The sequence below is a fragment of the Heliangelus exortis genome, chromosome W, assembly GCF_036169615.1.
Source record: "Heliangelus exortis chromosome W, bHelExo1.hap1, whole genome shotgun sequence".
Lineage (NCBI taxonomy): Eukaryota > Metazoa > Chordata > Aves > Apodiformes > Trochilidae > Heliangelus > Heliangelus exortis.
Genome location: NC_092453.1, coordinates 4,010,411 through 4,025,944, shown reverse-complemented (window position 1 = coordinate 4,025,944; position 15,534 = coordinate 4,010,411). Strand labels below are relative to the sequence as shown.

General features: G+C 43.0%; 1 protein-coding gene across 1 annotated transcript in view; it reads right to left on the bottom strand.

Annotated features, from left to right (window-relative positions):
- Positions 1 to 576: 576 nt before the first annotated feature.
- The window catches only part of LOC139789240 (splicing regulatory glutamine/lysine-rich protein 1-like), an 86,099-nt gene continuing 71,141 nt past the window's right edge, over positions 577 to 15,534 (bottom strand). Inside the window, exons 10-12 of the mRNA XM_071729743.1 lie at positions 3,517 to 3,612; positions 2,655 to 2,790; positions 577 to 1,109 (exon numbers count right to left, since the gene is read on the bottom strand). Of these exons, the coding sequence (XP_071585844.1) occupies positions 957 to 1,109; positions 2,655 to 2,790; positions 3,517 to 3,612 (385 nt within the window). The 3' untranslated portion in view covers positions 577 to 956. The remainder of the gene's footprint in view (positions 1,110 to 2,654; positions 2,791 to 3,516; positions 3,613 to 15,534) is intronic.

Genomic DNA, 15,534 nt, shown 5'->3' with positions numbered 1-15,534 from the left:
TGTATGGTGGTGGCAAAAGAGCAATAGAGATCATATAAGATTTAGCTGAACATGGATAACAGCACATATACATTTCTAGAAAATTCCACATTGTTTTAAGAAGTTTCTACTTGTGCTCCCCTACTTTTTTAAACAAATAAGAAAAAAAATATTTTCATAATGGTACCTGTACTATTTGCAGCTGTAGACACAATGCCGTAGGGGTCAAAAAAAAGCTAAATTCTAATAGTCAGCACAGAGATGTGCTGACTTCAGGAAAGACAAAAGAAAACAAACTAAGCCAACCCTAAAATAACCCAGTAAGCTAACCTATTATCTATAACATGGCAATGTTCCTTTTAGGAACAGAAAATAACATTCTTCAAATACTTTAAAAGAAATGTTCATTTAAAGGATATTAGTAACAAATTGTTTTAAATAAAACCCAAGATTCTCAAGCACTGAACATGTTTAAAAACCCTTTTTCTATAGTTTTCATTTAAAACAAAAGAAAGTGTGTACATTTATGCAACATTTCCAAGCACACCAAAAAGTACACAGAACTTTTTGTGGACTTTTAAACCCAAAATATAAAACAATATAAAATTCATCAAGAAGTCTTTTAAACAGCCTTCAATTTATGTATTCATCTTTGTTTGGATAGTACATGTTTACATTTTTCAGTTTCTACTTATTTTAACAGCATATGGCAAAACTTTAAATCATTTTACAAATAAGTACAGCCATGGAAATGAATGGATTTTGAGAGATTAATAGTTCTGATAGCATCTGCTTTTTCGTGGTCCGTGCTCTCTTGCTTTACAGCAAGAAATCAACAAAGCTATCAGAAGAACTGGAAGAGCTACTGGTACTATCACTATGTTCAAGTTGATGGCTTCAACATTTTCTTCATCATTCTGAAAAAGAAAAAGCTTTCAATTTCATTCCTTAGTTGAGTCATAGATTCATTCTTTGCTTTAAACCTCTTCCATTTTAATCAAAAGATTTTCATCATTTGGTTTACAGTTCCCATTCTGTTGTAGTTTGACTTCATCTGTCCTTTGTGCATCTCTGTTGCCAACTTCCATGTCAGCTTCTGAATTCAGACCCTCTTTAGTGTGATCTTTGTCCTACCAAAGATAAAATTATTTTACAAAAAAAATGTTTTTGTTTGTTTTTGTTTGGTTTTGGTTTTTAAAGCTTTTGTTTTAATTGACTGAAATTAGGCACACATAACAACCTGACACCCAATAAATCCTTGCCATAAAGTAATCTGTCTTATCATCAATATTCAGGTAAAACAGAACAAGCAGTATCATGGGACCTATGAGAAACAGCTCCAGAAATTAAGACTTCCCCATATTTTCTAAATAAAACAGTATTACAATTTTTTTTCATGTTTTTTGTCAGGTAACTAATAAATTTTAAGTGTTCTTCAGTAAGACAATGACTTAAGAATGTCAACAATCGCCTAAATCAGCTGATTTATAACAACTGAATAATTCTAAATGCCACAAACTAGTCTTTAAAGGCATGCTGCTTTTCAAATTGTAGCATTAAATCATTTGAAGATGTTTCTTCTTAACCACACCACTTTCTATTTTGCAAAGGAAAAATCCCATACTACTCTTCCCCAAATCTTCAACTTTACTCCTGCATAGTGCAATATGCAGCCTAGGACCAAAGCAACCAGGGAGAGGCTGAACTGCAGAGTGAAAGGTTATTAAAAATCTTTTCAAAACTTGACTGTCTTAGCTGGTTTTGGCTGGGATAAAGTTACTTTTCTTCATAGTAGCTGGTATGGGGCTGTGTTTTGGATTTGTGCTGGAAACAGTGTTGATACTTCAGAGATGTTTTCATTATTGCTGAGCAGTGCTTACAAAATCAAGGCCTTTTCTGCTTCTCACACCACCCCATCAGCAAGGAGGCTGGGGGTACACAAGAAGTTGGGAGGGGACACAGCTGGGACAGCTGACCCCAGCTGACCAAAGGGATATTCCATACCATATGATGTCATGCTCAGCATATAAACCTGAGGGAAGAAGAAGGAAGATGGGATGTTTGGAGTGATGTCATTTGTCTTCCCAAGTAACTGTTACATGTGATGGACCCCTGCTTTCCTGGAGATGGCTGAACACCTGCCTGTTGTGGCTTTTGCTTTACCTATGCAACTGTCTTTATTCAACCCACGAGTTTTCTCACTTCTGATTCTCTCCCACATGGAGGGAGTGAGGGAGCAGCTCTATGGTGCTTAGTTGATGGCTGGGGTTAAACCATGACACAGCCAATCTAACTCTGAATCCTGTTGCTTAGTTAGATGATCTGCTTCCTCCTTGCTCATACAGGTAGGAAGCCAGATAAATCATAACATATGGAACAGAACAGAAAAGAGAGTGAAACCAAAACAAAGTGCTTCCATAACCTATTTACACAAGCTCCTATGGGTCCAGTAAAGTTCGAACACACAGACTTCACAAACTGACCTACTAATATAAACTGGATGATGACTTTCATGCCTCTGACTGGCAAAACCAAAACCCAAATGGCAATAAATTGGTAAGGAAAACAGGGGAAAAAGAAGGGTGAATATAAGAAAGAAAAAGAAAGGAGGGAATTCCAATAATCATTGCACTTGAAGCACTTCACTTTGCTTATTACTTGATCACACAGCTTACCTTCAAAGTAGTGGTGCTTTTTTCAGATTTCTCCTTTCCTTCTTTTTCTTTACTGCTATTTTTCTTGGAGTTGGAGGGTTCCCTTTCTCTTCTTTCATTGTTTGTACCCTTTTCTCCTTTTTTTTCTTTCTTGTTTCTGTTTAAGAAAATTTTTGCTCAAATAAGAATATGATCCAACAGCAACTACCAATGCATATGATGAATGTACGGTATCATAAATTGCACAGTACAGTAACAAAGAATATTAGTATCCTGGTTTTCTTTCCTTCAGAAAGGTTCAGCCACCTTCAAACTAAACTCTCATCTGGGGGGGGGTGTTAAAAAATACACAACACACATGCATCCCCCAAGAATAGCAAACCCCCCGTCATAAATACAAGGGGATTTTTTGACTGAAGAGAGCTAAATGTTCGGTATGTATGTTATTTGCAAAGAGAAAATCAAATAAACCTGTATTCAATTAAGGGCTTTTATAGATTTGAAGAAAATTGGCATCATTAACAGATTTAAACAGATCTGGGGTGTTTTAATTTAGAACTGAATCATACTGACCAATTGAAATTATGTGAAATGACAAGTGAGAAGGGAGTAAATCAATAAAAATACTTCCCAAATTGTTTTCAGTATATGAAACATAAAATATGAATTTGCACCCACCTTCTAGTGTTCTGATTGAAAAACAAACCTTTTCCTTAGAAAATTATTATTAATGAGCTTCTTGCATAACAGAAAAAATCAAGAAATAAAAAGTGACTTAGGTCCTTTTATAACACTAATCTCTATGTCACATTTCAATTTAATAAAAGTACTGTAACTCTGCTCCTTTACTGCTCATTAACATTTATGTTTACATCAAGCTGACCTTCTTGGCGAAGGAGTTTGTGAAGACCTTCTTTTTGTTGTTTTAGATGTTTTAGGAGACTTGGAAGGACTTCTACTCTTCCTTTTATGCATTTCCCTGAAGGACCAAGAAATTCAAGATCACTAAAGAACAAAAATAAACTCAGGAACTTCATAAAACCAGAAAACTCTTAAAATGGTATGACACAACTAAGTAAATATCCCCAAATTTAACATCATATATCACAAATACATGAACTGTACAAAACAAACAAAAAAATATGTCATAGGTTTCAATTTGATAGGAAAGGGAACAATGTGGGAAGAAGAAGGAACAAGAGGAAAGAAGGGAACAAGAGGGAAGAAGTAAAAAACAAGCAGGAAGAAGTAAAAAAACAAAGTACCCTTTTCGTTTTATGTTTATCCTAACATGCTATTATCTATACTTGATAACAATGGAAGCATACTGAATTGACCAATCCTGTTATTCAAACTAGAAACTTTTTATTGATTCAATCTAATTTTCAGTTTCTGCTTTTCATATTTCAATTGAAAAATTACAGCTGTGTCTGACTGTTACTATCACTGTTACATTTGTCTATACAAAGTTTTTTGTGCACCCGTCTTTAACACTCTTAAGGCAAGACTAATTCAGCGAAGTTTAAGAAAAAGGACTTTGAAAACTTTGATAGTGATCCCATGTCTCTAAATAATGCACAGAACTTATATTCTTGTCTCAAAGGTAAAATCCCACAGCTCCAACAGCTGTTTATAGTGTACAACTTATATAATGAAACAGTAGGACCAAAGTCACCAGTTAGGGGTTTAGGCTAATTCTGTTTATGGTTCATAACTGTATAAGAGACACTGCATGACTTTGAAAATAATTTATAGTTCACAAGAACGTTGGCTTTTTTTTTGGTCTTAAAATGGATGATACTGCCCTCATTGATATGTCAACTAATAGTTTAGGCATTTCATTAAACAAAATGGGCTTACTTGTGGTTCCACTGCCTACTTGCTGCTAATGAAGCATAAATAATCATGGAATCGTAGAATCATTTTGGTTGGAAGAGACCTTTAAGATCATCAAGTCCAACCGTAAACCTAACACTACCAAGTCCACCACTAAACCATGTCACTAAGTAGCACATCTACACATCTTTTAAATACCTGCAAGGATGGTGACTCAACCACTTCCTTGGGCAGCCTGTTCCAGTGCCTGACAACCCCTGAAGTGAAGAAATTTCTCCTAATAGCCAATCTAAACCTCCCCTGGCACAACTTGAGACTGTTTCCTCTCATCTTATCACTTGTTACTTGGGAAAAGAGACCAACACCCACCTTGCTACAACCTCCTTTCAGGGAGTTGCAGAGAGAAATAAGGTCTCCCCTCAGTCTCCTTTTCTCCACACTAAACAACCCCAGTTCCCTCAGCTATTCCTCATAGGACTTGTTCTGCAGACTCTTCACCAGCTTTTTTGCTCTTCTTTGGACACGCTCCAGCACCTCAATGTCCTTCTTGTACTGGGGGGCCCAAAACTGAACACAGTATTTGAGGTGAGGCCTCACCAGCACTGAGTACAAGGGGGCAATCACTTCCCTAGTCCTGCTGGCCACACTATTCCTGATACAAGCCAGGACTCAAACCAGTAACTCAGCAGACCAATTTAGTAGCGATTTTTAAGTTACTTCTTATTATAACATTCTCCAGGAGAGATTTCAATTCCCAGTTCTAAAAATTAAAGTTGTATTGTCCTCATTCTCTAGGAAGAGACTGTGTTAACAGGGGAAGATCTTAGACTTAATATCCTTTGTGTTTCAAATGTAATTAATCTTCCCTTATGTGACATGTTTGTCCAAAAGGTATCTTATTTGTCCTTTTGATGGACTGATTACCTGTCATGGAAAAAAATGGCCCTGGGCACTGTCATTCAGGAACAGACTGCTCCAGCACGGGCTCCCCATGGGGTCACAGCTTCCTTCGAAAACATCCATCTAGTCCAGCGTGGGGTCCTCCACGGGCTGCAGGTGAATATCTGCTCCACTGTGGACCTCCATGGGCTGCAGAGGGACAGCCTGCTTCACCATGATCTTCACCACAGGCTACCACAGGCTACAGGGGAATCTCTGCTCTGGTTCTTGGAGCACCTCCTTCACTGACCTTGGTGTCTGCAGAGTTGCTTCTCACACATATTCTCACTCCTCTCTTCTGGCTGCTGTTGTGCAGCAGTTTTTTCCCCTTCTTAAATATGTTATCACAGAGAAGTGCTACCACCGTCACTGACTGGCTCGGATTGGTCAGCTGTGGGTCTGTCTCAGAAACAGTTGGAAATGATTCTATCAGACTTGGGAACAGATTCTGGCATCTTCTCACAGAAGCCACCCCTGTAGACCCCTCTTCCACTACCAAAACCTTGCCACTTAAACCCAATACAGTACTCAGATGGGATGGTTCAGTTTAAAGTCTTCCCTAAATGCACTGAAGTGCATCTACACCAATGCACACAGCACGGGCAACAAACTGGAAGGAGCTGGAAGCCATTGTACAGCAGGAAAACTATGACAGAGTTGCCATCACAGAAAAGCGATGGGATGACTCGCACGACTGGAGTGCTGCAACCAATGGCTACAAGCTCTTCAGAAGGGATAAATAAGGAAGGAGAGGTGGTGGGGTGGCCCTGTATGTTAGGGAGCGTTATGGATTCCTAGAACTTAATGATAATGACAATAGGGTTGAGTGTTTATGGGTAAGAATCGGGGAAGGCCAACAAGGCAGACATCATGGTGGAAGTCTGTTATAGACCACCCAAACTGGATGAAGAGACAGATAAAATACTCTAGGTTTCTGAGAGAACTCTCAATCGCTTGCCCTTGTTCCCATCAGGGACTTCAACTTCCCAGATGTCTGCTGGAAATATAATACAGCAGAGAGGGAACAGTCCTGGAGATTCCCTGAGTGTGTGGAGAATAACTTTCTGACAGAGATGGTAAGGGAGCCAACTAGGGAAGGAGCCCTGCTGGACCTGCTGTTTGTCAACAGAGATGGATTTGTGGAAGATGTGACAGTTGGAGGCCGTCTTGGGCACAGTGATCATGAAATGATAGAGTTCTCTATTCTTGGAGAAGTAAGGAAGAGGGGTCAGCAGAACTGCCAACTTGGTCTTGCAGTGAGCAGACTTTGGCTTGTTTCAGACACTGGTTGACAGTCCCGTAGGAGGCAGTCTTGAAGGGCAAAGGAGTCCAGAAAGGCTGGATGTCACGGTTTAATGCTGGGCCAGCAATTAAATGAATGACTGATGCTCTCTATCCCTACTAACATAATGCTATTTTGATCAAAATCTGGTGGACTCAGCTCAAGAGAAAACAGAGAGGTATAATTTCCCAAGGTAAAAACAACAAAGTTTGTTTTGTCCACATGAAAAATCACTGCAAAATGTGCCACAGTGTAGATCGGTATTAAAGACCATATCACAACTACAACTCTTGCCAGCACTTACCATCAATAAACCACAAAGCAACACCAAGGCCAGCTAAGCAATGACATACCGCATGCCCTACATACCACAGGTATGGCGTCATACTGGTAAATAACTAAAAATTACATGATGCGAGTTGTCTGTTCAATTTCCAACCCTTCAGGATTCTCAAAAGAAAACATCTCAAAGTCTCTCAACTGAGCTATGTGGGTCTCCTCCTCCCACCTAAGTTTGAATTCGAAATATTCAGACAATTAGTGAGAACTTGAGCCTGGGCTCAAGCTAATGAGCTGAGCCCCATGTTGGGTGCCAATAAATCTGTCACAGTTTAATGCTGGGCAGGAAACTAAATGAATGATAGATGCTCTCTACTAACCCCTCTCCCTTCCCAGAAAGGGAAAGGAAAGGGAATAAACAGACTTATGGGTTGGAAACTAAACTACACAATTGTCCTGGTTTGAGAGGACCAGGATAATAATTGCCTACGGTTATACTGACCTGAGACTGCTTGGGATACCACCAGTAGCTGGCAGCCTGTTGATGTGGCAATTACAAAGGGGGGGAGCAGCTGTGCCTATGGGAGGAGAGGATGGGTCAGTAACCAAAATGGACCAATCACAGTATTCCTTCCCATGGTGCTCAATATAAAAAGGCTCCTAAGAGAGGTTGGTTGGTTGGTTAGTCACCTTGTTGGAAAAAAACATTGTTCATCAAGACAGTTTGCCTTTCCCTGAGTAGGCCTGGTGTGTCTCCTCCAAGGATTTTGTGGACTGTCATTGACACCCTGGACTCAGGCACCCCCATCAGCTCTTGAGTCCTGTTTGGGACTTGTCTGGTCAGGAAGTAATTAGCAACTGATGGGTGTGGGGTTTGTATTTATATATTTGCATGTATTTATAACTTGTCATTATTATTACTATTACTCCTTCATTAAACCTATTCTAGTTCTTTTCCAACCTTAAAGTCTCTCTCCCTTACTCCCTATTTTTATGTATCCCTCAGAGGGTATTTGGGGAATAACAGAGAGAATCTGTCACCTAGTTAATGGCAATGTTAATGAAACAGTAACGATAGAAAAAGAAAATAATGAAATGCATACAAATAGACACAAAACCACTATTGTGCTCCCCTCAATAATGCTCATGTGACCACTGAGGCTGCAGGGCAGGGCCTGAGTAAGTTCTAGACTGGGCTCCTGGAGTCAGTGGCAGACAGGAACTGGATGCACAAATGAATGGATTTAGGAATGCAGGGATTGGGATCAAAGGCAGACAAATGGATGGAGTCAGCAGTCCTGGCTAACAGGGAAGGTCCCAGGTGACTGGAGGCTTGCAAATGTGATGATCACCTACTAGAAGGAGGATCCAGGGAACTACAGGCCTGTCAGCCAGACGTCAGTACTGGGGAAAATTATGGAGAGGTTCATCTTGAGTGCGCTCACATGGCAAGTGCAGGGCAGCCAGGGGATCAGGCCCAGCCAGCGTGGGTTTATGAAAGTCAGGTGCTGCTTGAGCAACCTGGTCTCATTCTATGACCAGGTGACCCACCTAGTAGATGAGGGAAAGGCTGTGGACGTTGTCTATCTGGACTTCTTTAGTAAAGCCTTTAACACAGTCTCTGACAGTGTTCTCCTAGAGTCTTGCTTAATATCTTCATCAATGATCTGGATGAGGGGATGCAGTACTTCCCCAGTAAATTTGCAGATGATGGTACACTGGGTGGGAGTGTTGATCTTTCTGAGGGTAGGAAGGCTCTGCAGAGGGACCTGGACAGGCTGGATGGATGAGCTGAGGTCATCTGTATGAAGTTTAACAAGAACAATTTCCAGATCCTGAACTTGAGTCACAACAACCCATTGCAACCCTACAGTCTTGGGGAGGAGTAGCTAGAAAGCTACCTGGAAGTGCACAAGGCAGGCAAGTATTAATAAATGTAGTATTTCCCACCAGTGCTTGGTCACAAAGCATATTCTGGTTTTGTGTTTTCCAGCTCAGTGTTCCACTTGGCACTTTGGGGTCTATACCATCAGCAGCATTGGACCCTAACGTTACAGCTCTGGGAGAAATACCACAGCCACCAATTATGGGGAATGTGGACCCATCCAAAATTGATGAAATCAGAAGAACAGTCTACGTTGGAAACTTGAATTCACAGGTAGCGTTTTGGTTTTTTTATTTTTATTACTTGCAATATTAATGGAAGATGCAGAACTGTAATTTACGAATTAGAATCCTACACGCTAAGACTTTTCATTAGTTGATACCAATAGGAATTAAAATAAATCAACCAAAACCAAGAACGATTTTTGGTCACGAGTGATATTTTGAATTGTCCTTTGCCAGTCAGATCAGACCTGACTGTGGAATTCTTTCTATCAGGTTACCAGAGAAATCACCAATCACGGTAGCAGTCTCCCACAACACTGTGCAGTTGCATAAGTACAGTAAGAAGGAATGATTTGTCCTAGTGGAAGTTGCAAAATTAGCATAAATACCTTTGAGTTTCTCTGATAGGAAAGTTAGTTTTTTCAGAAATTTGTTTTTTCAGCAATTGATTGAATTAATGGCAAAACAATTTGCTTTTAACTGATGGCAAAGTAAGTATTTGATTGTGGGGTTTTTTGACTGCCAAAATAGCTACCGGAGTGTAAAAGTACTGTTGATCACACGAAAATAAAACAAACTGGAAGCTAGTTGAAAAAGAGACAAAAGCAAAGACTTGTAATACTTTTTTTTTTTTAACTGATCAAAATTCACAACCAATATCTTGGACAGAAGTGTATAAGGAAAATTTTCACATTTATTTCAAATCACATGGAATCACAGAGTTGTCACTGTTAGAAAAGATCTCCTTTGCTGTAGATGTTTCTTGGAAAAGGAGCCTGATTCTCCTCTTCCTCTGGTCTGTGTCTCTTCCTTTAGCTAGGAATCAAAAGTAGCCACCTGATTTCTAGTATTTGCATTCTGTTTGTCAGTAAAACTGTGTCAGAACTCAGAGAGTGGTGATCAATGGAGCAGGTTCGAGTTGGAGGCCTGTAACCAGCAGTGTCCCCCAGAGGGACCTGGACGAGGGGACAGAGTGTATCCTCAGCAAGTTTGCTGATGATACAAAACTGGGAGGGGTGGCTGACACTCCAGAGGGCTGTGCTGCCATCCAGTGCAGCCTGGACAGAGAAGAACCTAATGATGTTCAATAAGAGCAAGTGTAGGGTCCTGCACCTGGAGAGGAAAAACCCCAAGCACCAATATAGGTTAAGGGTGGACCTGCTGGAAAGCAGTTCTGAGAAAAAAGATCCTGGAGACCTGGTAGACAGTAAATTATCCATGAGCCAGCAGTGTGCCCTTATTGCCAAGGCCAATGGAATCCTGAGTTGCATAAAGAAGAGTGTGGCCAGTAGGTCCAGGGAGGTCATTCACAGAATCACAGAATCATCGAGGCTGAAAAGGACCTCTGAGATCATCAAGTCCAACCCTTAATCCACTACCACTGTGGTTAATAAACATCCAGTCTCTTTTTAAAAACGTCCAGGGACAGAGAATCCACCACCTCCCTCGGCAGCCCATTCCAATGCCTGATCACCCTCTCTGTAAATAATTTTTTCCTAATATCTAACTTAAACCTCCCCTGACAGAGCTTAAGTCCATGCCCTCTTGTCTTACTGGAAGCTAATTGGGAGGAGACCGACCCCCACCTGGCTACAACCTCCTTTCAGGTAGTTGTAGAGAGTGATGAGGTCTCTCCTGAGCCTCCTCTTCTCCAGACTAAACAACCCCAGCTCCCTCAGCCCTTCCTCATAGGACTTGTGCTGGAGTCCCTTCACCAGCCTCGTTGCTCTTCTCTGGACCTGCTCCAGCACCTCAATATCCTTCCTGAACTGCGGGGCCCAGAACTGGACACAGTACTCGAGGTGTGGCCTTACCAGCACTGAGTACAGGGGAAGAATCACTTCCCTGGACCTGTTGGTCACACTGTTCCTGATACAGGCCAGGATGCCATTGTCCTACTTGGCCACCTGGGCACACTGCTGGCTCATGTTCAGCTTCCTGTCAATCCAGACTCCCAGGTCCCTTTCTGCCTGGCTGCTCTCCAGCCACTCTGTCCCCAGCCTGTAGCGCTGCATGGGGTTGTTGTGGCCAAAGAGCAGGACCCGGCACTTGGCCATGTTGAACCTCATCCCATTGGAATCAGCCCAACTCTCCAGTCTGTCCAGGTCCCTCTGCAGAGCCCTCCTGCCTTCCAGCTGATCGACACACCCCCCAAACTTAGCGTCGCCTGTGAATTTGCTAATTGTGGACTCAATCCCCCCATCTAAATCATCTATGAAGATATTAAACAGAACTGGGCCCAGCACTGATCCCTGGGGGACACCACTCGTGAGCGGCCGCCAATTGGATGCAGCACCGTTCACCACCACTCTCTGGGCCCGGCCCTCCAGCCAGTTCCTAACCCAGCACAGAGTGCTCCTGTGTAAGCCGTGGGCTGACAGCTTTTCCAGGAGAATTTTATGGGAGACGGTGTCAAAGGCTTTGCTGAAGTCCAGGTAGACTCCATCCACAGCCTTCCCCTCATCCACCAGGCGGGTCACCCGATCATAAAAGGAGATGGGGTTGGTCAGACAGGACCTGCCCTTCCTAAACCCGTGCTGGCTGGGTCTGATGCCCTGTCCATCCTGTAGGTGCTGTGTGATTGCCCCTAGGATGATCTGCTCCATAACCTTGCCAGGCACTGACGTCAGGCTGACAGGCCTGTAGTTTCCTGGGTCCTCCTTTCGTCCCTTTTTGTGGTTTGGTGTGACATTCGCCAACTTCCAATCATCTGGGACCTCCCCAGTGAGCCAGGACTGTTGGCAAATGATGGAGAGCAGCTTGGCAAGCTCTTCCGACAGCTCCCTCATCACCCCGGGGTGGATCCCGTCTGGTCCCATAGACTTGTGAGGATCCAAGTGGCTCAGGTCACTAACAGTTCCCTCCAGGATTACAGTGGGGCTACTCAGCTTCTTATTTCTCTCTACAAGCCCCAGAAGCCAGCTGTGGGGCTTGTAGAGAGAAATAAGAAGCTGAGTAGCTTCTCCCTCTCTATTCTGCCCTGGTGAGGCCACAGCTGGAATACTGCATCCAGTTCTGGGCTCCCCATCTCAAGAGAGACAGGGAACTACTGGAGAGAGTCCAGCGGACGGTGACAAAGATAACTTGGGGATTGGAGCATGTCTCTTATGAGGAAAGGCTGAGAGAGCTGGGAGTCTTTAGCCTGGAGAAGAGAAGGCCGAGGGGACACCTTATCAATGCTTACAAGTATCTAAAGGGTGGGTGCAAGGACAATGGAGCCGGACTCCTCTCAGTAGTTCCCAGTGACAGGATGAGGGGCAACAGGCACAAGCTGGAACATAGGAAGTTTCATTTAAATATGAAAAAAACCTTTTTATTATGAGGGTGGCACTGGAACGGGCTGCCCAGGGAGGTTGTGTGTGGAGAGCTGCCTCACTAATTTGAGAGACTTGAGAGCTAGCGAAAAAGCAGGGCCCCACGTTGGGCGCCACTTCTTGCGAACGCAGTGAGAAAAAGTTAGAGAGGAGAAAAAAGTTGAGGTCGGGCGAGACATATACTCGGTGGTAATATGTCTGACTTTATTAATCAGCAGCGCTCTTTTATAGTGCAGAGTAAACATGGCATCATGATAAGGTGAGTTATGTTTTAAAAGCAAGGCACAATAAACAGAGACCATGGTCTTGCTAACTACAGACGTTGTTTACAGCACTTTTCCACAATAGAACATCCTGGGAAAACCAAGAGTTGATAGAATATATAATCCCTTTGTTCAGAGCAGGTGTCCTCCAAATTCCTTACTATCTTTTCTGGCGATGAGCCTTGCCTCATCTTTATTTTTCTGGCAGCAGGCCTTGCCTTGCCACTATCTCTGGTCGGCCTTGCTTTGTATCGTGGGGCCCTGCTTTTTCGATAGCTCTCAGGTCTCTCAAATTAGCGAGGCAGCTCTCCACAGTTGTGGAGTCCCCTTCTCTGGAGATATTCAAAACCTGCCTGGATGCAGTCCTGTGTAATGTGCTCTAGGTGATCCTGCGTTAGTGAGAGAGTGGGACTAGATGATCTCTAGAGGTCCCTTCCAACTGTGATGATTCTGTGAGAACAAGGTAAGCTGCCACCTAGTTCTTAGAAGGTCCTGTATGTTCTATTCCATCTCTTCTTCAAAAAGACTAGTAGACTGTCTGATATTTTACTCTCTTCAGAAAAAGCACCTGCATCTTCAAGAATGGTCCCAATTCAATAATGCAGTGTAAATCCAGACAGCTGAAATACTAGGTTTTTGGATAATCTTCTCCTGAATGATTTGTAACCATTTCAACTAGGCAAAGTCAATCATTAAAATAAAAAGACACCCTTAAATGCAGGCTAACTGGGACTTGGTAGTCCAACCTATTGACAAATACTTCAGAACAACAGAATTACTGAGGCTGGAAGAGCCCCCTGAAGAACACCTAGTCCAGGCCCCCACACTCCCAAAACAGGATCAAGTAGAGCAGGTTACTCAAGGTCATGTCCTGTCGGGTTTTAATCTCTCCAAGGATGGAGACTCCACAATCTCTCTGGGCAACTGGTTCCAGTTTGCCCAGAAAACACATCATTTAAACATTAGAAAAACACTTTTATTTCCTATATTTCAACATATGCCCACTGCCTCTTGCCCCGTCACTGGTCATCACTGCAAAGAGTTGGGGGTAGAGTGCTACATCATCTTCATGCTCTTCCATCAGGTATTCAATATGCACTGATAAGATACACTCTCAGCCTTCTCTTCTCCATGCTAAACCATCCCAGCCCTTCAGCTTCTCACAGAATCACAGAATTGTCACGGTTGGAAAAGACCTCTAAAATCACCGTGTCCAACCATGAACATCCTCCCCCAATAAGTAAAATATATTTATCAATATCTGTAACACCATGCCCACTAGAGCATGGTCTGAAGTGCCTCATCTACACAAATTTTAAATACCTCCAGGGATGGTGACTCCACCACCACCCTGGGCAGTCCATTCCAGGGACTAACTACTCTCTCGGTTGTAGAGTGCAATAGGGTCTCCTCTCAGCCTTCTCTTTTCCAGACTAAACATTCCCAATTCCCTCAGCCTCTCCTCATAGGACTTGTTCTTCAGACCCTTCACCAGCTTGGTTGCCCTTCTCTGAACTCGCTCCAGCAACTCAATGTCTTTCTTGTAGTGAGGAGCCCATAAGTGAACACAGTACTCGACGTGCGGCCTCACCAGTGCCGAGTACAGGGGCACCATCACTTCCCTCCTCCTTCTGGACACACAATTTCTGATGCAAGCCAGGGTGCTGTTGGCTGCCTTGGCCACCTGGGCATACTGCTGGCTCATACTCAGCCAGCTGTCGACCAGCACCCCCAGGTCCTTTTGTGCATGGCAGCTTTCCAGCCACTCCTCCCCAGGTCTGTAGCATTGCATGGGGTTGTTGTGACCTAAGTGCAGGACCTGACACTTGGCCTTGGTAAACCTTGGCCCACTGGTCCAGCCTGTCCAGATCCCTCTGCAGAGCCTTCCTACCCTCGAGCAGATCAACGCTCCCACCCAACTTGCTGTCATCTACAAACTTGCTGAGGAAGTACTCAATCCCCTCATCTAGATCATTAATGAAGATATTAAACAGGACTGGTCCCTAAACTGAGCCCTGGGGAACACCACTGGTGACTGGCTTCCAACTGGATTTCCTCCGTTGACTACAACCCTCTGGGCCCAGAGATGCATCCAGTTTTTAACCCAACGAAGTGTACTCCAGAAGCTGCCAGCTTCTTTTTGTTTGATGGATCCATGTAAAAACTTGTGTATTTCCCTCATACACCATCTTCAGAAAGAACATTGTCCCTGTTTATTAGCATCTGTACAAAAAAATTATAATGATAGCAAATTGGGACTTTGTACCATGAATCCATTAGAATAGATGCGCTAAATTTCACTAGAATTCTCTGCCCAAGTACATGCCATTTGAGTCTTTTGTGATGCTTTCTTAAATAATGGGATGCTCAAAGGGGAGCATGAATTTTGCAAACTAGAGTATGAATTTTTTGTAGCATCCAACTAATTACACTTGCTATTTGACATTAGGAAATGGGTCTTCTACCAAGAATCTTATATAAGCTACGCATTACTGTATTTGGTTTGCATGGCAAGGTTTTGGTAGTGGGGGGCTACAGAGGTGGCTTCTGTGAGAAGCTGCTTGAAACTTCTCCTGTATCCAGTAGAGCCAGTGCCAGCGAGCTCCAAGATGGACTGACCAAATCCAAGCCAATCAGCAACCATGGTAGGACCTCTGTGATAACATATTTAAGAAGGGGGGAAAAAAAATGCTGCAGAATAGCAGCCAGAAGAGAAGAGTGAGAATATGTAAGAGAAACAACTCCGCAGACACCAAGGTCAGTAAAGAAGGAGGGGGAGGAAGTGCTCCAAGAACTGGAGCAAAGATTCCCCCGCAGCTCATGGTGAAGACCTTGGTGAGGCAGGCTGTTCCCCTGAAGTCCATGGAGTTTAACAGTGG